Here is a 22,226-nt window from a genome sequence, read left to right as displayed (position 1 = left end):
CCCCAGTATACTGTTGTACTTTGATCACAGACTCCACTTGCCCCCCAGACCCTTTCGTTCTTCCACAAGTTAATGATTACTGTCTGATTGTTTTCTCCACGTTCACTGTGTAAGATCTTGTTTTCTTCATGTTCACCATGTGGGTGATATGTTGTGAGCTCAATAAATACAGAGCCAAAACCCCTCTTCGGGGCTCTTGTCTCCAACTGGACATTAGCCTCTTGTATTCAATTCTGTATCCGCAGGCAAGAGAGGGACAAGAGAGAAGTCTAGATTCCTAGTCTGCGACAGTCACTGTCATGGATATTTATTGAGCTCTTAGTATGTGAAGGGCAGATTTCTACATATAATCTCACTAATTCATCACAAACCTCATGAGGTAAATACTATTTTCTGCATTTTATAGATTAAAGCATTGAGACTTAGGTAGGCCAGATAGCTTGTCGAAGGTTACACAGTTAGGAAGTGTGGTGGCTTCAAACTCAGACATTTAACCTCCCAATCTAATTAACTCTGATGTAAGTAAGTAATGGTTAAATATATTGGGTAATTTTCAGTTTTAAATAAGGATGGACTTTTAAAAGATCAGTCTTAAGTTTAAAATGTGAGTAATTCTCAGAGTGTCTGGGTGGCTCAGTTGGCTAAGCGTCCAACTTCAGCTTAAGTCATGATCTCACAGATTGTGGGTTTGAGCCCCACATTAGGCTCTGCACTGACAGTATAGATGGAGCCTGCTTGGGATATTCTCTCTCTCTCTCTCTCTCCCTCTCCCTCTCCCTCTCTCTTATCTCACCCCCCCTTTTTCTCTGTCCCTCCCCCGCCTTTCAAAAAATAAATAAAATGTGAGTAATTTGCAAATAATACAACTTCATTATGAATTTTATTTTATTTTATTTTATTTTTTAAATGTTTTTATTTATTTCTAGGAGAGAGAGAGAGACAGCGTGAAGGAGGAGGGTCAGAGAGAGAGGGAGTCACAGACTCTGAAACAGGCTCCAGGCTCTGAGCTGGCAGTCAGCACAGAGCCTGACGCGGGGCTCGAACCCACGAACCGCGAGATCATGACCTAAGCGAAAGTCGGACGCTTAACCGACTAAGCCACCCAGGCGCCCCTCATTATGAATTTTAAAAGAAATGATAAGAAATGGGTTTGTTGTCCTACTCAATTGATATTGAATCCTCTTGATGAAAATTATGCATTCATTGACTCATTTTTGAGGCAGAGTATGAATGTATACATTCTAAAATGACTGATTATTTTGTAGGAATGCAATTTGCATACATAGTGGTGATCCTAAAATTCATTAAGCTTGACCCTTACTGATGAAGAAGAAATAGACTATTATGCAAAGGCATCTAGAATCCTTTATGCTTTGTGAGCTTATTTAGCAAAATCACTTTTTTAGTGAGCTATCTAATAATTATTGGAAGAGTTGTGAATACCTCTTGTGAGAAAAAGTCAAGACAACATTTTTAATGCATAACACTTTATATGTGAAGTGACATGGAAGATACTAAATGTATCTTGATGGAATCAAAGCATTATAAATAATTAAGAATTAAAGTTGAGACCTTTTTTTATATATTCCTCCCTTGGTTCTATTCATGTCAATAGTATGTCTGTTTTCTTATAGATTTCCATGCTAGACCATGATGAATGGATCTATTGGTATAAAAAAGTTCTATATATTTCTCATAGAATTTGTATTTTGAAACTAGTCTTTTATTATTACAGAATTAGTATGTTATAGAAAATTAGAAAAAATTATATGCAGAAATAGGATGATGACATTCTTACCACCCCAGATCATCACTTAAAATGTATACTTTTCTGTGTTTCCACATACACATTTTTATATACCAGGAGAGTATGAAATCATATGTATAATGCAGCTTTTTAACCTACTTTTTTCAATAATTGATCTCCATCTTTCCATTTTAGAAAATTTTAACTCCTCTGTTGGCCAGACCATATTCCTATTTATGACTCCCAAAAACCATTTTACAGCTAGAGCCTAGACTAGACCAAATTTAGGGTCACACAGTGCACCTGGGTGATGTGTTCCTTTAGTCTTTTTAAAAGTGTTTTAATCTAACAAAGTCCCTGTTGAGGAGATATGGACAGTTGTTCTTCAGAACATTTCAGCTTCTGGATTTGTGTCTATTCTTTATGGTGTCAGCCTGTTTCTCTATTCCCTATATTTCCTACAAAGTGAATGTTACATAAAGGCTTGATAAACTCAAGTTAAGCGCTTTGCAACAGATTACACCATAGGTTATGTTGCTATGTCTTATGTAGACAGGTAATAACATCTGATTAACCCACCAGCAGTGATGCTAAAATTGATCACTGGCTTGGGGTGTGTGACCCTGATGACTCTATCATATTGTGAAGTGTTTTCCCCTGGCAACAAATGGGATATTCTAAAACTTCCTGAATTTAGAGCCTATTGAATTGGAAGTATACTAATTTTGAACTCAAATCTGAGCCATAATTTAATTTTGGTTAGCAAAATGATTTTTTAAATTAATTTATTTATTTTGAGAGTGCACAGGGGAAGTGGAGGGGCAGAGAGAGAATCCTAAGCAGGCTCTGTGCTGTTGGCACAGAGCCAAACCTTGGAGCTCTATTCCACAAATTTTGAGATCATGACCTGAGCCAAGATCAAGAGTTAGATGCCCAGCCAACCGACTGAGCCACCCAGGTGCCCCCAGAGTGCTTTTCTGGAGTTCAGATTAATAATGTAAATTAAAGGGGTGCCTGGCTGGCTCAGTCGGAAGAGTATGTGATTCTTGATCTCATGGTTGTGCATTCATGCCCCATATTGAATGTAGAGATTACTTAAGTAAATAAAACTTTTAGAAAATACTGCAAACTAGAGAATAACAAATATTTTTAGGCACTTCAGATTAGTCACTTTACACATGTACTGTCTGAAACCCTAGTCAATGGAATCCTCTTTTGTTAATTACTAAGGGTCTAAAAAATATATTAATGTAACACTTTGATAGACTAGTTCAAGTCATTTCTGTGTATTTGAAAGTAATCTAATGTTTTTTAAAAAATACATTTAATAATTCCAATTTGTCTATTTTTTATGAACTTCACCTTTACTTATCAATGTCAGTTTGAATTAATATACCTTTCTCTCTGTCTCTGTCTCACTAAGAAATGGCTATCAATGTGGAAACATTTGATTTCTAAGTAATAGCTATTGGATTTCTTCTGGAACCTATTTTTAAAATTTTTTTTTCAATGTTTTATTTATTTCTAGGAGAGAGAGAGAGACAGCATGAGCAGGGGAGGGTCAGAGAGAGAGGGAGTCACAGACTGAAACAGGCTCCAGGCTCTGAGCTGGCAGTCAGCACAGAGCCCCACGCAGGGCCCGAACCCACGAACCGCGAGATCATGACCTAAGCGAAAGTCAGACGCTCAACCGACTAAGCCACCCAGACGCCCCTGGAACCTATTTTTAATAATCTTAAATTCTCCATTGTGCCTTGTTGTAATTATTAACTTAATTTTGTGATGAACTCTGCCACTGAAAATAACACTTCTGTAAACTTAGTAAATGAACTTCTTGATCAAATTCAAACCAGCAGTGTAAGATGTTAGATCTCTAAAGTTTATCGAAGGTAATACCATGGAGAAAATGATGGCTCAGTTGTTAACTAAGTATTATTTCAGCTGGAAATACTTGAATATAGTATACCAAACATGATTTACACATTTTTGGGTACTGTAAATACAGAGTTCTATCTAGGGAGAAGGGATGAGGTGATTTAGGAGAGGAATTTGGGGGACTTTTAAAAGGAGTATATATGTTTCACACTTTTCTTTAAGTATAGCATATTTTATATTTAACAAAAGAAAAAGTTGTAAAAAATGATAAAAGCATGCCTTAAGTATTAATGTAAAGCATACCAATATACTTATACTTTCTAGTCTACAGTATTACGATTCATCTTTTCATACAGATTTATGAGTAGTCTTGCACAAAGCTTATCTGCTGGGTAGTTTCTATTTCTGAGATCTTTAACAAGGAACAAAAATACTCTGGATATTTACAGTGTTTTCACAGTGTTGCATTTGGCACAACTTTTTCCTAATTTGATATCAATTTTGTTTACTCTTAAGTCTTTTTAAAAAATTTTTGTTAATGTTTATTATTTATTTTTGAGAGAGACAGAGCATGAGCAGGGAAGGGGCAGAGAGAGGGGGAGACAGAATCCGAAGCAGGCTCCAGGCTCTGAGCTGTCAGCACAGAGCCCAGTGCAGGGCTCAAACCCATGAACTGTGAGATCATGACTAGAGCCAGAGTCAGACACTTAACTGATTGAGCTACCCAGGTGCCCCTGTTTACTCTTAAGTCTTTCCAACAACTCCTTTAATACCTATTTTAGTAGATTTATAATATTTAATAAACTTATAATAAATACAGATTGCATATATTTTACACTCTACTCTGAGGAGCATATAGACGAATTGTTGGAGGAAAAAATGTACAAGAGTATTAAAGAGCACCTACTAGCTGTGTGTTTTCACAGTAGCCTTGGTCTTGGTCACTGTGCTTTAGAGCAGAAGTAGACAAACTTTTCCTGAAAGGGACCAGATTGTGTATACTTCAGGCTTTTGTGAGTCATATGGTCTCTGTCACAATTACTCTAGTGCAGAAACAGCCATAGGAAAGTAAGCAATTGGGTGTGGTTATGTTGCAATCCAACTTTATTTACCATATCCAGGCCGTGGGCTGGATTTGATTCACAGGCCATAGCTTGCTGACCTGTGATTTAGAGAATGAACTATTAGTTAATCCAGAGTGTCACTTAAGCAGAAGACTGTTCAAGATGGTTTCTACCCTGAAAGTCCTAGGTAAATTTCAGTTTGTAGAGTAATGGTCTCTTAGCTTGAAATCAGGTAGCAGGTGGAACATAGTTAATTTCACAACAATATGTTACTTTAAGAATAAATATGAAGTATAAGAAATATCTTGCAAATATTGGCCAAAGGAAATTTAATTGGTTTGGGAGAATAAAGGCATAATTATAAGGGAAAATAGATTGTAGTTTTATAAATAAAAGATTTCACATTTGTGATCTTTAATATCCCCAACAATAAGCACAAAAAAAGACTGTAACTGAGGCACCTGGGTGGCTCAGTGGGTTAAGCGTCCCACACTTGGTTTCAGCTCCAGTCATGATCGTGTGGTAATGGGATCAAGCCCCATGTTGGGCTTTGTGCTGGGCGTGGAATGTGTGTAGGATTCTCTCTCTCCCTCTCTCTCTGCTCCTCCCCATCTTGCTCTTGTGCATGCACACACACGCTCTCTCCTTCTCTCTCTCAAAAAACAAAAAAAAACAAAAACATAGACTCTAACTAATTCTGTTATAATTGGGATGCATTACAATCCACAAGTAAAATCCTGCAGGCAACAAATATTCTAATTGAATGCTGAGATTTTCAAATGATTATGATTTGCTAAGAGAAGAGAGGAGAGTACACATTTCATTTCCCATAATACCGAGATCTATAATCAAATTCAGCATTCTATATACCCGCAGTTCTTAAATTTTTTTTTTTAATGTTTATATATTTGAGAGAGACAGACAGACAGAGCATGAGCGGGGGAGGGGCAGAGAGAGAGAAAGAGAGAGAGAGACAGAATCTGAAATAGGCTCCAGGCTCTGAGCTGTCAGCACAGAGCCCACAAACTGCAAGATCACGACCTGAGCTGAAGTCGGATGCTTAATTGATTGAGCCACCCAGGCACCCCTGGAATTCCTAAAACAACTGGTGATGTGGCCTCTCTCAGTCCGTCCTCAAAAGGTATTCAGAGGAACACAGTCCTCAACAGTAGAATTCCATTGGTCCTTTGTCCCATAGCTCCTGCCCGGTAATAAAGTATTTGTTATCTTTTTGGTAGAGTTTCACAGTTTCAAATTACTTCCTGTAAAAGTTTGCCGGTCACCTTGGCATTTGAAGGATAAATCTTTGTTACTGTTATGTAATACTGCAACAGAGTAATCCCCTCCTCCAGCTAATTTTCTTGGTAAAGATATCTGTCATGTATTTTATTAGCCATTTATACAGAATGAAATTGAAATTAGATTACATCATATACTGCATGCCCTGTTTACTTTATCACCTCTCAGTAACCCATTGTCCTAAAGCTTTTAGCCTCTTCTTTTTGTCTCTAGAGACATGTGTTTAATTAAAAAGCAACTTATTCAGAGTTCAGATTTTTCTTAGTTAGTTTGACTCATCCCCATACATAATGGTATTAAGATTTATCCATAAAAACCTGCCAAATTGGAATACTGGAAGAAGGCACCCCCCACTTGGCCTAACTCTTATTAGGAAGATGATAGAGAGATCATGGTAAACGGGTTAGGATAGTGTAGTTATCACATAAACTAATTTATGTGTGTTTTTTTCCCTTTGTGATTGAAAAGGGATTAAAAACTAACGTAGATGGCTTTAAAAGTTCCTTCTGGTGGAGATGCCATGCGCTTTGTTAAAGGGAACTGCACCCACTTGTTGTCACCTGCAATATAGGCCACTCTGCATCTCCAGGGCCCGCTGGTCCGTCTTGGCTGGACTCATGAACATTGGAAGTCGCCTAGAGTAGAAAGTTGACTTTCTACCTCTTGGTGCCTTGCCTTGATGGCTGCTGGATTTTTGTCACTAGTCTTGATCATCTTCCGGGGCTTCAGATTTGTATCCAGCTGCCTACTAGACGTCTTTGGCTAGATGCCTCATGGGCAGTTTGAACACGTCGTACACTCAGCTTTTTATCTCCATTTGCCCCTATCATCGTCATCATTCTCCACACACATAATCACTTTTTCTTATCCATTTTTTTACATCTCAGCAAGTGACCCACCTTTCCACCCATTTGCTCAAACCAAAAACCCAGTTGTCTCATTTCCCACGTATAAATGCATCAGCACATCCTGTCATCTGTACCTCCTAAATGTCCCAACTTTGCTATTTCTTGCTGCTTGTGCTGTCTCCTAGACAAAGCTCATCTCCTGCCCGCACGAAGCTTTCTAAGATGTCACCCATCTTCCACTTAAGACCTTCTAATCAGTAATCCATCCTCTGCCCAAGCAGCCAGAGTATTAAAAAACATATAAACCAGACCCATTGATCCCTATTTGAAATTCTCCAAAGGCCTCCCATTGTCTTTAGAATAAAATCCAAACAGTTCACCAAGACCTTATGGGAACTGCTGCTCACCTGCCACTCAGTGTTCTTTTGCAGCTTCCTCCTTAGTCACCATATGCTTTGGGTACTTTGGCCTTTCTATTCCCCAGGCTCTCTAAACTTTTTCCTGCCTGGGGCCTTTCTACTCTTTGTCTAGGACACTTTTCCAGAGCTTTGCAGAGTCCTTCTTTTCGTTCATGTTGCACCCACCTGCCCTATATAAAAGACCCACACCCATTTCTTTCCCTCAGCACTCCCTATTTGTCTCTTTTCTCCGTAGCATTTACCACCTGGCCTGCTTGTCTGGGCTTGCTTTATTTGTTCTCTCTACTTCTTTGTGATTTGATTCAGGGTAGTTATAGAGATTTGGCCTGGAGATAAAACGCCTCTGGTGGCAGCTTCTCTGAGAAAAAGGATTGCCCGTGGGAGAGGACATGTATTAGGCCACAAATGGTTATTGGTCCTACTCGCTGGCATGTGCAAGCTCCATTCTCCTCCTGTTTCCTACTTTGTATCTATTTTGATGTACCATTTTGATCTTTTCATTACACAAAAGAAACTCAAAACAAGTTTTGCTAAATGCTTGGCTGTGGTTATTAAAGCAGCAGCAAGAATTAAATTGTCAGCTCTTTATGGACCATCAGGACCCCAGCCATGAGAGCAGGTGTGCAAAAATTGCCTGTAGAATTTTAAACATCCAGTTCAGTCCCACGAGATGCCCATCTCTCACAAAACAAGTGTGTGGTTTCTGAGGTGAAGTACTGAATAGCTAGAGAGGAGAATCTAAGGGACAAAGATAAGTTATTCAGAAGAAATCAGCTTTCTTCATTTGACATCTAATGAAAAAGCTGTGAACTTAACCTATTTCTGGTCCTGGGTTATGTGAAAACTGTTTTTGCAGTTGTTTGCTCAGGTTGCACTATTGTAGAAGGACTCAAAATATGGGGTAGACCAAGTCTTTACCCAGTATCCAGGAGTCTGGAATGGTCAAAGCCAAAGCTTATTAATTAAAAAGCCAGAGGTGGGACCCAGAACAAAAGATCATGGAAGTCTCTTCATTGGAGGCAGGAGTGATGAAGTGAAGGTAGAATACTTATGCAAAAGAGTTCCTTCCCTCTCCATACTCATGACAACTGCTTAATTCTGCAGTCACGTGGGAGCTTGGGGCTGCCCTGAAAATGACATTGGCTCTCCCTGTTCTGAAAACATGTACGTAAGACTTGTTTCCATTGTAGTTCCATCATCTTCATTCCCGCCTAGGACCAAACTTCTGCCCAGTAAGACTTCTCATGTCATAAGAGTTTCTACAAACAAACAAAAGCCCTCTCCCTAAATAGCTGGGATCCATTTATAGTTGACCGTATTACCACCAAGTGTGTTTCAGCTGACCTCTCAGCCTTTGGAACAAGATCAAGTATTTGTCACAGTCATCAAGACCTGGATTTCATCTTTACTTTTGATGCTCTTTGCAATCCTTTTGCCTAAAGAAGTTAGCTTATTGTGGTGATTTAGACTAATACCTACTAGGATATATCTTGACAGCTCTTAGGATATTAAAAAACAAATACCCTTCTACTTTCAACAGTCTTTCCTTCCCCAATTTTAAACCATAATTTTATGTATCCATTCAGTTTTCCATCCATCAGAACAACACTGTTTTGTTTTCATGAAATGTCTTATTGGTTTCTTATGTATTTTCATCATTAAATGCACTTGGGTTATAACTCAACTCTTTGTGCAGAAGCTGGCTTTTCATATTGTCATTAATAATTCATAAGCTACATAGAATTACTTTAGCCCTTTTAACCAACTATCGTGAATCTTAGCATATCCAGTGTCATTTTAGCTTCCAGTTTAGAAAAAAGATGATTCTGTGACTGGCCTTGCTATCTCAGGAGACCTTGAAAGAGAATTTTATCTTGTTTCTTTTAAAGTCCAGGATGCTTGAAAAACCTAGAGTATAGAAAATGCTGCATATCAGAAGTAACAGAAGCATGCTAATTAAGTGATCTTACAGACTGATAAGCTCCCTGGGGATCAGAGAAGGCTATTGTCCGACAAGTTCATCACAGAAACCTCCATGTGAGGGATAGCAGTCCAAATCTAGAAGACACCTGGGGAGTCCTCTGGATTGGGTATGAAGCCCCATGCATACTTCTTCCCAGCCTGTTAGGAAACTGCTGGTGAAAGCAGGGCTGCCTTACTAGGTTCGGACCTACCAAATCTACCTGGCCCAACTGGGTGCAGAAGCCCACACAATGCTTTTCTAACTTTGACATTTACTCCCCAAAGAAGCAAATCTTAGAAATTTGAATGTATGTCTGGGACTGTTTAAATCTGGGACTAATAAAAACTTAGCATGTATTTATTCAGAACTCTACCTCAATTAGGTACTTGGGGGTTCAATTTCTTTGTTTTTTCTTCCTCTTTTCCCTTGGTTCTTCCTTTCTATGTTGGAAAGACACTGGGTTTGTGGAGCGTGCTTTTCTCTAAGTTGTTTCTTTCCTCTTAATACCAATTTTCTGTGAACTCCCATTGGGATCAATACTTCTAAAGTAAAGCAACTTCATTATAATCAAGCTGAATTTGTGTTCTTTCAGAATAGTAGGTTTTGAAGCACTAGTATATTTCAAAGAAATGAGGCCATTTCCTTTACCAATTCATGTTTTCACAAGATGAGGTATTACTGAAAGGTAGAATAATTTTTTTGGTCACTCTGATGTGTATAAAATGGCTACACAGCACCTTTATGAATTTTAAGGAGCAAAAGGAATAAAAGAGGACTTTGTTCATCTGAAACTAGAATTTTTTAATTAACTGAAAATCATTCTCTATATTTGAGCGCATCTGATTCTACTAGAAATGTATCAAAGATGAGACTGCTGAATTTCACAATTGTATTTTGCTTGTATTTGTTAAGTGTGATAATAGCATCTTTCTGTTTTTTTAAATCAAATAATATTTAATCAAGGAGATTCTCTTGCCCATTTGTAGAAATAGCACCCCCAATGGACAAGGTTACAGGACTTTTGTTTTGGAGGAGGGCACAAGTGAGTGAGGGGCAGAGAGACAGAGGATCCCACAAGGGACAGGGAGAGAGAAAGATGAGGGGGCTCACCTGAAGCAGGGTGTGTGTTTATCCAAAGCAGGGCTCATGCTCATCCCAAGTGGGGCTTGAGCTTACCTGATGTGGGACTCACACTCACGAACCGTGAGATCATGACCTGAGCCAAAGTCAGATGCTTAACTGACCAAGCCACCCAGGCGCCCTACAGGACCTTTTTTTTTTATCAATGTTTTAGTGTACTGTTTCTCAGACTTTTAATGTACATATATATCATCTGTGGATTTTTTTTTTTTTTTTTTAGACTTCAGATTCTAATTCAGCAGATCAGGGGTGGGGCCTTTTTGACCAGCTTCAGGTGATGCTGATGGTCTATAGACCACACTCTGAATAGCAAGATTTTATATTATCTTTATGGAAAAATCCCAAATTTAATAATTCTGAAGTTGAAGTGTGAGGGTAGAATCAAATATGTTGACATTTCTAAGGACGGGTCAGTGATTCAATCTGTACCTTCGTAAAGACAGATCTGACAGTTCATGTCCTGGTGGATGTTACTTCCTTTGTGCCCCTTTACTGTTCTTTTAGTAGCTGAGTAATGGACAACATATATTCAAATTCCTTGAGAATGGAAATTATATTTTACTGTATTCCAGTCTTCATATTCCTGGAGACTACCAAAGTCCCAGGCACCTAATAGATGGCTAATTAGTGGGTTGAACTGAATCAAATTGAATTGATTGAATTGCATTGGAACAATATAGGGATGGCCTGGTTTTGTACCTTTTAAAACCACTTCCTCTTTAAAAGATTTATGTTGTTCTTATATATAAATTTAAAATTCTTTCAGTAATGTATAACTGACCAATATCCAGAGTTATATTTTTTAATTCTTTAAATGTTTTTAATGTTTATTTTATTTTTGAGAGAGAAAGAGAGCACGAGTGAAGGAGGGCAAAGAGAGAGGGAGACACAGAATCTGAAGCAGGCTCCAGGCTCTGAGCTGTCAGCACAGAGCCGGACACAGGGTCAAACTCATGAACTGTGAGATCATGACCTGAGCCAAAGTCAGATGCTTAACCAACTGGTCCACCCAGGCACCCATATCCAGAGTTATGTTTATTAAATTATAGTCTCTTAAAATGTAACATTAAAAGAATAAGTACACATACAAACTAAAGGTAATGAAGATTTAGGAATCTCCAAATTTTACCTCCAATAAAAGGCAGTCATCTCTTATTTACAAATTTTGTTCTGGGGATAAGAAAGAAGGCATTCCTGAACTTTTCTGGCAGATTCAAACCTCTTTTCTCACTTCTGAAAGAGTACAGATTATTATTGAGTCTTCAGCAAATTATGCAAATCTAAAATATTACAGTTAGTATGTTTTCATCCTGCAAGGATTTCAAAAAATCATAGGATCGGTATGCATGTACAACCTTAAATGCTATTTTTTTTATTATTTCCTTTCAGTATTTGATTTTTGCTTTGATTTTTTTAACAGCTTTCTTTAGATATTATTCACATACCATGTGGTTCACTCATTAAAAGGCTACAATAGGCTTTTAGTATATTCAGAGTTGTGTGGGCATCACCACAGTCCGTTATAAAATATTTTTATTACTCCAAAGAAAAATCCTACACCACTTAGCCACCCTCCAACCCCAGTTCTTCCATCTCCTAGCAACTGCTAATCTACCTTCTGTCTCTACAGATTTACCTATTGTGGACATTCATATAAATAGAATCCTACAAGGTGTGGTCTCTTATGGCTGGTTTCATTCACTTTACATAATGTTTCAAGGTTGATTTGTGATGTAGCATGTATCAGTACCTCATTATTTTTTATGACCGGATAATGTTTATTTTTGTTAATTAGTTGGACATTTAGATTATTTCCACTTTTCAGCTGTTATTAATAGTACTGGTTTAGGGGTGCCTGGGTAGCTTAGTCAGTTAAGCATCCGACTTTAAGCTCAGGTCATGATCTCATGGTTCATGAGTTCAAGCCCCACATCAGGCTCTCTGCTGACAGCGCAGAGCCCGATTTGGGTCCTCTGTCTCCCCGGCAACCCCTCCCCTGCTTGTTCTCTCTCTTTCTCTCTCTCAAAAATAAACACTTAAAAAAAAATACTGCTGCTTTAAATAATGATATATCAGTTTTTTGTGAAAATTTATTTTTATTTTCCTTGTATAACTAGGAATGGAATTACCAAGTCATATGTTAATTGTCAGTTTAACTCTTTGATGAACTGCCAGACTCTTCCAAAGAGACTACAATATATTACATTCGCATTAGCAGTGTATAAAAATTCCAGTTTCTCTACATCCTCCCCAATGCCTGTTATGTCTTTTTCATTATAACCATACTTGTGGGTGTGATGTGGTTATCTCACTGTGGTTTTGATTTGCATTTCCCTGATGACTAATGATGTTGAGCATCATTTCATGTGCCTGTTGGCCATTTGTATGTGTTTCTTGACAAGTGTCTATCCAATTCCATTGCCCATTGCTATGTGTCTTTTTATTATTGAGTTGTAGGATTTCTTTATATATCCTGGATACAAACTTTTTTTAATCAGATATGATTTGCAAAAATATTTCCCATCCCATGGGTTATCTTTTTGCTTGCTAGTACCCTTTGAAGCACAAAAGTCTTCAAACACTTTATTTTTTCTTTTGGTGCTTGTGCTTTTGATGCTGTATCCAAGAAACCAATGCCTAATGCAAGGTAATGAAGGTTTACTCCTATGTTTTCTTTTAAGTATTTTATAGTTGTAGCTGTCACGTGTAGGTCTTTGATCCATTTTGAGTTAATTTCTATATATGGTATTCTTTTATTTTTAAAGTGCTGTGATCTTGGCTACCATGCAAGTCTGAACAGAGCCTTGAGAACATATCTCTCTGCAGAGTATAATCTTGAAACTTCCAGACATGAAGGCTTAGACATTATTGAGAATGCGGTTGACAATTTGGAGCCCCGGAGTGATAAACAGAGATTCATGGAGATGTACCCTGCGGCATTCTGTCCCCCAATGAAGTTTGAGTTTCAGTCTCACATGGGTGATGAGGTCAGTGATATATTTATATATATATATATTTTTTTAATGTTTATTTTTGAGCGAGAGAGAGTACAAGTGGGTTAGGGACATAGAGAAGGGGGGGACTGAGGATTCTCTGAACTGAGAGTCGAGAGCCCAATGCAGGGCTTGAACTCACGAACCATGAGACCATGACCTGAGCTGAAGTCAGATGCTTAACCAGCTTAGCCACCTAGATGCCCCAGTAATTGATCATTTTAAAAGTAATGAATTGTCTTTTCACTTATATTACTCTTCACCTGCTATACCCCAACAGTTGTCAGAATTCTCAGTTGTTTTCTCCCTCCTGCCTTCGCATGGGATCTTAGCATAGTTATATGCTAACATTAGCCACTACCACCTTTGGGTCAAATGCCTACAAAGGCCAAACCTGGGTGCAGTCTCAGTTGGCTGTAAGTACTAAACCATCTCAGGATAGTTAGTCCTTCCTCTACCTGTAGACATTTAAATTTAAATTCAAAACGAACCATTTTGCTGGCCTAGTAGAATCTATCTGAAGACTTCTTATGATCTTGATTTAAAGATTTCCACAAAGAAAAATAATTGTAAATGGCAGGAGAATGGGAGAGAAGGGGAAAAAATGCAAAACATTTTTTTAAGACTGTAGTTGTCTCCAAACTGGTAAAATGAGCATTAGAAATGATATATAGTATTTTGGGTTCTTTATATGAATTTAGCTTTCTATCCTATTTTACCCAAGGGGAAAAAAAATTCATCTAAGCCGTTCATAAGTTACAATGGTATATTTTGTTGTCTGCGGCTGGGAAAACAAGAAGACCCAATTAATGAGTACGCTATACAGCACTTGGTATCCCAGCTGTGCAAAACTATACTCATAGATTAACAACTCAGTTTTAGCTTATTGTGGTGACGGTATGTTTTTAAAAATAGACATAATAGCCATGACAGATTTCTTTAATGTCATCTTTTTTTTTCTGAGATACCTAGTGTTAATACTTATATATGTGTGCATGCTGTATTTATAACCTAATACTGTATTTGCTTGATTTGATAGAGTAAAATACTCGACTAGAAATGGTCAGCAGTTTTTATGCCAATAGCACATGAATTTGACAGGCGAGTGGCTCATCCTACCCAGAGTTGTGTTTCCAAAACCAAATAATAACTGTTATAATTTTTCAGCTATGGATATGTCAAACACAGAATGATAAGATGTCACAAATAAGTGACTTCAATTGGGTTAGTAGTTTTTTCCTTTTGGGTTTTTTTTTTACTATTATTATTTTTAATAAAATGAATCCATTGCCCTTTTTTTATGGCCAGTTCGGCCAGGGAGCAGTAATTTCTGTGATGTGTCAGAGACTTCCGTAAAAGGAAACCCACATCCACTGGGAACATTTCTATGACAAGGAAGATGAAAAGAAACTATTTTGCTTCTGGTGCAACTTTAATGAGCTAAATATAATATAATTAAAAGACTCTAATTGTGACCTTAGCTATAATTGAGATCACAGCCAAAATGTCTTTCTGCCAAGACCCCAAGGGGCCCCTTCACATTCATGGTGAATCACGTGATGTGGCTGATGTTGGTAAAGCAAGCCATGGTTAAAAGATGATAATAGTTACGTTTTCTGAGTCTTTACTGTGTGCCAGACAGTGTTCTAAGTGCTTTATGTACATTAGCTCATTTCATCCCCACCACAACCCCATGGTATAGGAACTCCTCTTATCCCCATTTTACAGATGAGGAAGCTGAGGGTTAGTAACGTAACACAAGCTCCCGTCTGACTGTCACTAGGAGGCTCTGCTGCCTCTCCTCCTTTTGCCTGTGTGGTTCATTTGGATCATCCCTTGCACTCTGCCCCCTGCCCCCTAGTCATTCAGAATTCCCACAAGTGAGACCCCAGGATCAGAGCTGACTCTCCAGCAACTGCCCCATTTTTAGAGCGAAGCTTCCTGCAGCTGCTGTCTTCCCAGTCATCCCCAGGCCCTGCAGCTGCATTCTGCCCTTGCCACTTACGTAGCAAGTCCATATTTAAAACCGAAGTGTTGAGGCGCCTATTAAAAGGAAATACGTAATTGGAATCTTGAGATCAATGTGACTCGTGCAGCATCGGAAAGGAGAACCGTGCCTCTGGGAGCTGGCTCAGTGGCCCTGTTGTAACTGCGGTTTCTGATTCCCCATCAGGTGTGTCAGGTCAGCGCTCAGCAGCCTGTCCAGGCCGAGCTCATGCTCAGGTACCAGCAGCTGCAGTCCCGACTGGCCACGCTGAAAATCGAGAATGAGGAGGTGAGCGTGCTCTCTGCCCCGCAGGGAATCTGAATTCCAGTGGAACCGGAAGACATTTTCTCGTGACCTAGGCGTGTTTAATATTTCAAATGCAGTCTCCTTATCAGGCATTTTTAGCTAAATCATGGCTCCTAAAATACTCTTTCTTTACAGAGGATAAATGCAAAGAATCTGTATTCTACTAGAGATGAGTTCTTCACCATGGATTCACTGCATACACATGAAAACACACACATTTTTTTCTTAAAGGTGTAATTCATACAGAAAATAGTTCCCATAAAGGATTAAATTCAACATATGTGTCCCAGAATACACAATAGTATGTGAAATAAAACTTTTGAGTGACATGTTAATTTAATCCTAACTTTTTCGGAAGTTAGTACTTTGTTTTTATAAATTCTCAAAATTTTTGGTAATGAACATGACATTACTTATACAATTATTACAGAAATCCAATTTTAAAATAGTACTTGAATGAGAATAGGAAACTATTTGCTGACATTAGTGGATTTAAATGGATAGAACATAAAATGTGAATTATAAATATATGTTCAACCAGAAAGCAGTCATACAATTCAGCTGCCTGTTTCTGAAATTAATTTAATTGGTTCTAAGCTCTCTTTAAAGAAAATATAAACCACAGATTTTTCTAAGGCTCTCAGTTGTAATTTACAGGAACCCAAATCAACCTTACTTAAGTTAGAAAGTTTATTTAGTGGTCAATGTTTGCATAAGCTCGCGAATGATTGGATCTGTGTTTCGATGATATTATCTGGAACCTTTTTTTCATTACTTTGAAGTTGTATTTTTTTTTTTGAACTTAAATCCAAGGTAGTTAACATATAGCATAATAATGAGTTCAGGAATAGAATTTAGTGATGAATCATACTTACATATAACACCCAGTGCTCATCCCAACAAGCGTCCGTCTTAATTCCCCTTCCTCTTAGCCCTTTCCCACCATCCAGTACCTCCAGCAACCCTCAGTTTGTTCTCTTTAAGAGTCTCTTGAGGCGCCTGGGTGGCTTAGTTGGTTGAGCGTCCGACTTTCACTTAGGTCATGATCTCGCAGTTCGTGGGTACGAGCCCCGCGTCGAGCTCAGAGCTTGGAGCCTGTTTCAGATTCTGTCTCCCTCTCTCTCTGACCCTCCCCTGCTCACGCTGTCTCTCTCTCTCTCTCCTAGAAATAAATAAAAAAAAGAGTCTCTTATGGTTTGTCTTCCTCTCTGTTTTTATATTATTTTTGCTTCTCTTCCTTTATGTTCATCTGTTTTGTTTTTTAAATTCCACATATGGGTAAAAATCATATATTTGTCTTTCCCTGACTAACTTATTTCACTTAGCATAATACACTCTATTTCCATCCATGCTGTTGCACATGGCAAGATTTCATTCTTTTTGATCACTGAGTAATATTCCATTGTGTGTGTGTGTGTGTGTGTGTGTGTGTGTGTGTGTGTGTGTGTGTGTGTATACCACATCTTCTTTATCCACTCATCACTCAGTAGACATTTGGCCTCTTTCCGTACTTTAGCTATTGTCAATAATGCTGCTGTAAACATTGGGGTGCATATGCCCCTTTGAAACAGCACACATGTGTGCTTTGGATAAATTCCTAGTAGTGCAATTTGCCGGGTTGTAGGGTTTTTCTATTTTTAATTTTTTGAGGAATCTCCATTCTGTTTTCCAGAGTGGCTGCATCAGTTTGCGTTCCCACCAGCAGAGCAAAAGGGTTCCTCTTTCTCCACATCCTCGCCAACATCTGTTGTTGCCTGAGTGGTTAATGTTAGCCATTCTGACAGGTGTGAAGTGGTATCTCATTGTGGTCTTAATTTGTATATCCCTGATGATGAGTGATGTTGAGCATTTTTTCATGTATCTCTTAGCCATCTGGATGTCTTCTTTGGAAAAGTGTCTTATTCATGTCTTTCGGCCATTTCTTCATTGGATTATTTATTGTTTGGGTGTTGAGTTTGATAAGTTCTTTACAGATTTTAGATACTAACCCTTTATTTGATATGTCATTTGAAAATATCTTTTCCCATTCCGTCAGTTGCCTTTTAGTTTCGCTGATTGTTTCCTTCACTGTGCAGAAGCTTTTATCTTGATGTGGTCCCAATAGTTGATTTTTACTGTCAAGTAAGAAGTTGATGCAGCTGAGATGAAAGAGGTTGTTGCCTGTTTTCTCCTCTAGGATTTTAATGGCTTCCTGTCTTATGTTTAGGTCTTTCATCCATTTTGAGTTTATTTTTGTGTACGGTATAAGGAAGTGGTCCAAGTTCATTCTACACATTGCTGTCCAGTTTTCCCAGCACCACTTGCTGAAGAGACTGCTTTTTTCCCATTGGATATGCTTTCCTGCTTTGTCAAAGATTAGTTGGCCATACATCTGTGGGTCCATTTTTGGGTTCTCTGTGTCACTGATCTCAGTGTCTGTTTTTGTGCCAGCAGTGTACCATCTTGATGACTACAGCTTTGTAACACAGCTTGAAATCCAGAATACTTGTGATACCTCTAGCTTTTTGGCATCTTTCTGGTTCCATATAAATTTTAGGATTGTTGTTCTAGCTGTGTGAAAAATATTGATGTTATCTTGATAGGGATTGCATTGAATATGTACATTGCTTTGGGTAGTATCGACATTTTAGTAATATTTGTTCTTCCAGTCCATAAGCATGGAATGTTTTTCCATTCTTTTGTGTCGTCCTCAATTTCTTTCATAAGCTTTCTATAGTTTTCTGAAGTTGTATTTGCATGTGTTGGTAGTTGTTTTCCGTCATATTTAGATAGCCAAAGCTACGTGGTCCTATAGCTTGCCATATCACCTCATCCCTGTGTCCTTATCCCTAACTAGGATCCTTTATTGTCCTGAGTTAAGTCATGAATGCTTCTGGACCAACCAATACATGCAAGAAACGGGATTCTGTCATCGATCAACTTATAAGTTGTGCTCATTCATAGAGCCCTTTGGCTGACAGCTCCAACAGAAATATGTTTTTCTAGAGACAATTCCTGAAAGGAAGGAATGTGGGATAGAAAAAGAAAACAATCATAATTCATCCTGATGAAATGAATTACCGAAATTCACTTTGGTACTCTCTTTTATTTTAATCCCGCTGGATTGTATTTAGCTACGTGAATGCGTATTTGTTTCTGTTATGAAAGAGTGATGTGTTTCCAGAGCAGTATAGTTTGGGCAAAGTGCAGTGCAGCTTTCTGGCTTCCATTCTTTCTAGAAGAACCAAACCACCCCTTATTCAAACGTGTGTGTTTTAAGATGCGGCCATGTGGTTAAGGCTTCAGTTGCTGTGTAAAGCCCCACAAATGAGCCTTTCCAAAGGAAAGTTGCTGCTCTCTCCTTGAGGGGTTTTGTGGACACATCACAAAATACTTGCCTAATGCAGTTTCTTGGATCCTGATAGACCTACAGTTTGTATGTCTAGTGACTTCCTGTTGTTGTGGGGTTGTTTTTGTTTTTGCATATCCTCCTGCTGTTTTATTTGGAAACAGACTCTAAACTCTAGGAAAATAATGTGTCGTGCCCAGGGTCAAAACTGGCGGCCCACAGACCTGTTTTGTTTGGCTGCCACAGTTTTGGCCCGTTGAAACCCAGAGAGTCTGCCGACTCTGCCCTGGATTGCCTCACGAAGGGAAGAGCTGGAGTACTTGAGTTCCACCTTGCCATAGCCATTCAGCTCCCAGTTTTCTTACACTGGACTGTTCATTTCTGTTGCCCACCTGGCCTCTGCAGGCCTTTGAGGTTTTGACCCTTCACATATGCCCTTTTGGGCATAACGTAGAAAAGCAGTGTCCTGGTGATAGTAGGAGGCAGTGCTTTCTGAGAATTAAAAGATTTATTTTTGAAAGAAATGAATTAGATTGTCCTGGTATTTCCGATGAGCATGACTAGTGGTTTATGATCTGTTGATCCGGAACAAATTCACTGTCATGGAATGGGATTCCCATTGAAAGGAAGATTTAAATTGAATTTTTGACAACTGGTAGATTTCCATTGGTGTAGAAGGAGGAAACAATGTTTCAGAATATTTCAAGATGCCCTGGAAGAACCTTGGTTTCCCAGAGCAGTTTGGTCACCATCCAGGTCCTGCCGGAGGATGAGCCAAAGGTGAAGCTCAAGTCAGATGATGAGAGACCTTGAGAGCTGACTTAAGGGGTTTCGTTACTGTGGGTCAGTTCATTACAGTACAGTAAATATTTGTTCAACAACTTCTACGTTCCCCATATTTTCCCAGGTGCAGAGAGTGTAGAGATGAATGTCACAGTTAGCATCTATCTAGCATGAGAGCCAAACCATAACAAGTCATTTATATAATGTAAAAACTAGGAGACAAAACTTGGAAATAAAATCACAATCGTTGCTGATTCAGAGTCCTATATAGCACTTTTCTCTACCATAAATAAAGCATTTGCCTCTGATCGTCCACAGATAGAGGTCAGAAAATTGACCCATCACTATCAAACCAAAGTATGCAAGTAAAGAAACATGTATAATTCTGTATAATTCTCTGCCCCTGCACAGATATACAAGAAGTCCAGAATTTACTGGCGAGAGTTCGGTTAACTAAAAATAATTATGACTGCCTAGTGAAAAGATAAAAGTTGAAAGAGAATTTCATCCAAGTTTATAAAAGCATGGATAGTGCAGCTAAGTAGAACACGAACCTTTTCACAAATTTTAAACAACCACAAATATTGGGCACCATTTGAAACTGTACGAAGCCTCCTTAGAATGAAATTTTTTAAATGTTTTATTTATTTCTGAGAGAGAGAGAGAGAGAGGGAAAGACAGCGTGAACAAGGGAGGGTCAGAGAGAGAGACGGAGATACAGAATCTGAAACAGGCTCCAGGCTCTGAGCTATCAGCACAGAACCTGACGCAGGGCTGGAACCAATGAACCATGAGATCATGACCCGAGCTGAAGTCGGACGCCCGACCAACTGAGCCACCCAGATGCCCCTACAGTGTTTATTTTTAAAAATTAATTGCTGTCATTTAAAAATTAGAAGTTTGGAATAAAAATATCTGTTTCCAGCTTCTAAACCATTAGAAAGTGTGATCACAGTAGACCTGCATTTCTGCGGAGTGATGACTGGCTTGAGCTGAGATGTTCCCCTTAGCCACAGAATATGTGCTTCCTGTTTGCCATGCTCTCCACTCATCCCACTTGCCTCATTTTCATCACTTCCTTGGCCCTTGAAGATATCTGTGTTTGCAGGACCGGCCTTAGAATAAAGAGAAGCATATGTGAAATGGCTTCAGGATACTCGCACATAGTAAAAACTGAACAAAGTTTTGAGAAGGGTTTGATTTAATTTGGGATGGATACAGATTTATAATGGATTGTGACATTTATTGTCACTCCACAACTTTACAGGTCAAGCCTTTTAAAAAATTTTTTTTTATCTGAGAGACAGAGAGAGAGACAGCATGAGCAGGGGGGTCAGAGAGAGAGGGAGACACAGAATCCAAAGCAGGGTCCAGGCTCTGAACTGTCAGCACAGAGCCCGACGTGGGGCTCAAACCCACGAACCATGAGCTCATGACCTGAGCTGAAGTCGGACACTCAACTGACTGAGCCACCCAGGCACCCCTGGGTCAAGCCTTTTAAAGTGAGTCTTCAGTTTCATTATGCTGGACACTCATATCACTGGAACCTCTATCTTAACGGTTTCAAGTCCCAGTTGGCCAGCCAGCAAATATTTATTAGTACCCACTGTGGATTGTGCACATCGAATTAGCAGAGTCTGCTGCCCATGCTATATTCCCATTTTTGGTTGTTTTTTTTTTTTTAAAGTTTGTTATTTTAGAGAGAGAGTATTCCATGCAGGTTCCATGCTGTCACGCAGAGCCCTACTTGGGGTTCATTCTCACAAACTGTGACATCATGACCCGAGCTGATATCAAGAGTCAGATGCTTGGGGTGCCTGGGTGGCTCAGTCGGTTAAGCATCCAACTTCGGCTCAGGTCATGATCTCATGGCTCATGGGTTCAGGCCCCGTGTCAGGCTCTGTGCTGACAGCTCAGAGCCTGGAGCCTGCTTTGGATTCTGTGTCTCCCTCTCTCTCTGCCTTTCTCTCTCTCTCTCTCTCAGAAATGTTAAAAAATTAAAAAAAAAAAAAAAAGTCAGATGCTTAACTGACTGAACCATCCAGACACCCCTTGTTTTCTTTTTCTTACTTAAAAGTTTAACTTTTTTAATTGAAACATTAGTAAACGTTACTTTTAAACACAGCACTTTCAAAGCAACCCTAAATAATCATGTATACCTTTTTTCACTGTATACATTCTCTAAACACATTCCAATCTAATGTCACACTATCTTACACACATTCTTAAAGTTTGTTTTTAACCCCTGTTATACGGATTTCAGCTTAGGGGTCATTCTCTTTGCTCCTTTCTTTCAAAGCTAGCTCTGAACAATCCCCATAGGACTACATTTTCCTCTTCTTAGAGTGCCTTTTTTCATCCTTTACGTACACACAGCCAAAGAAAAGGGACAATGAATTGTAGAACTCGAGTGATTATGCCTTCCATATTTTTAGTACAGCCTTAGTTTTAAGCAGTTTGCCCAATTTTCAGAC

General features: G+C 38.8%; 1 protein-coding gene across 1 annotated transcript in view; it reads left to right on the top strand.

Annotated features, from left to right (window-relative positions):
• SRGAP1 (SLIT-ROBO Rho GTPase activating protein 1) overlaps nt 1-22,226 on the top strand; it is a 281,502-nt gene that overhangs the window by 195,186 nt on the left and 64,090 nt on the right. The window contains exons 7-8 of the mRNA XM_077775205.1: nt 13,121-13,342; nt 15,522-15,623. Coding sequence (XP_077631331.1) covers nt 13,121-13,342; nt 15,522-15,623 — 324 coding nt within the window. The remainder of the gene's footprint in view (nt 1-13,120; nt 13,343-15,521; nt 15,624-22,226) is intronic.

Source organism: Crocuta crocuta, unplaced genomic scaffold (genome assembly GCF_008692635.1).
Source record: "Crocuta crocuta isolate KB4526 unplaced genomic scaffold, BGI_CrCroc_1.0 scaffold97, whole genome shotgun sequence".
Taxonomy (NCBI): domain Eukaryota; kingdom Metazoa; phylum Chordata; class Mammalia; order Carnivora; family Hyaenidae; genus Crocuta; species Crocuta crocuta.
Note: the sequence above shows the minus strand (reverse complement) of the source record. Positions and strands in the feature narration are given on the sequence as shown.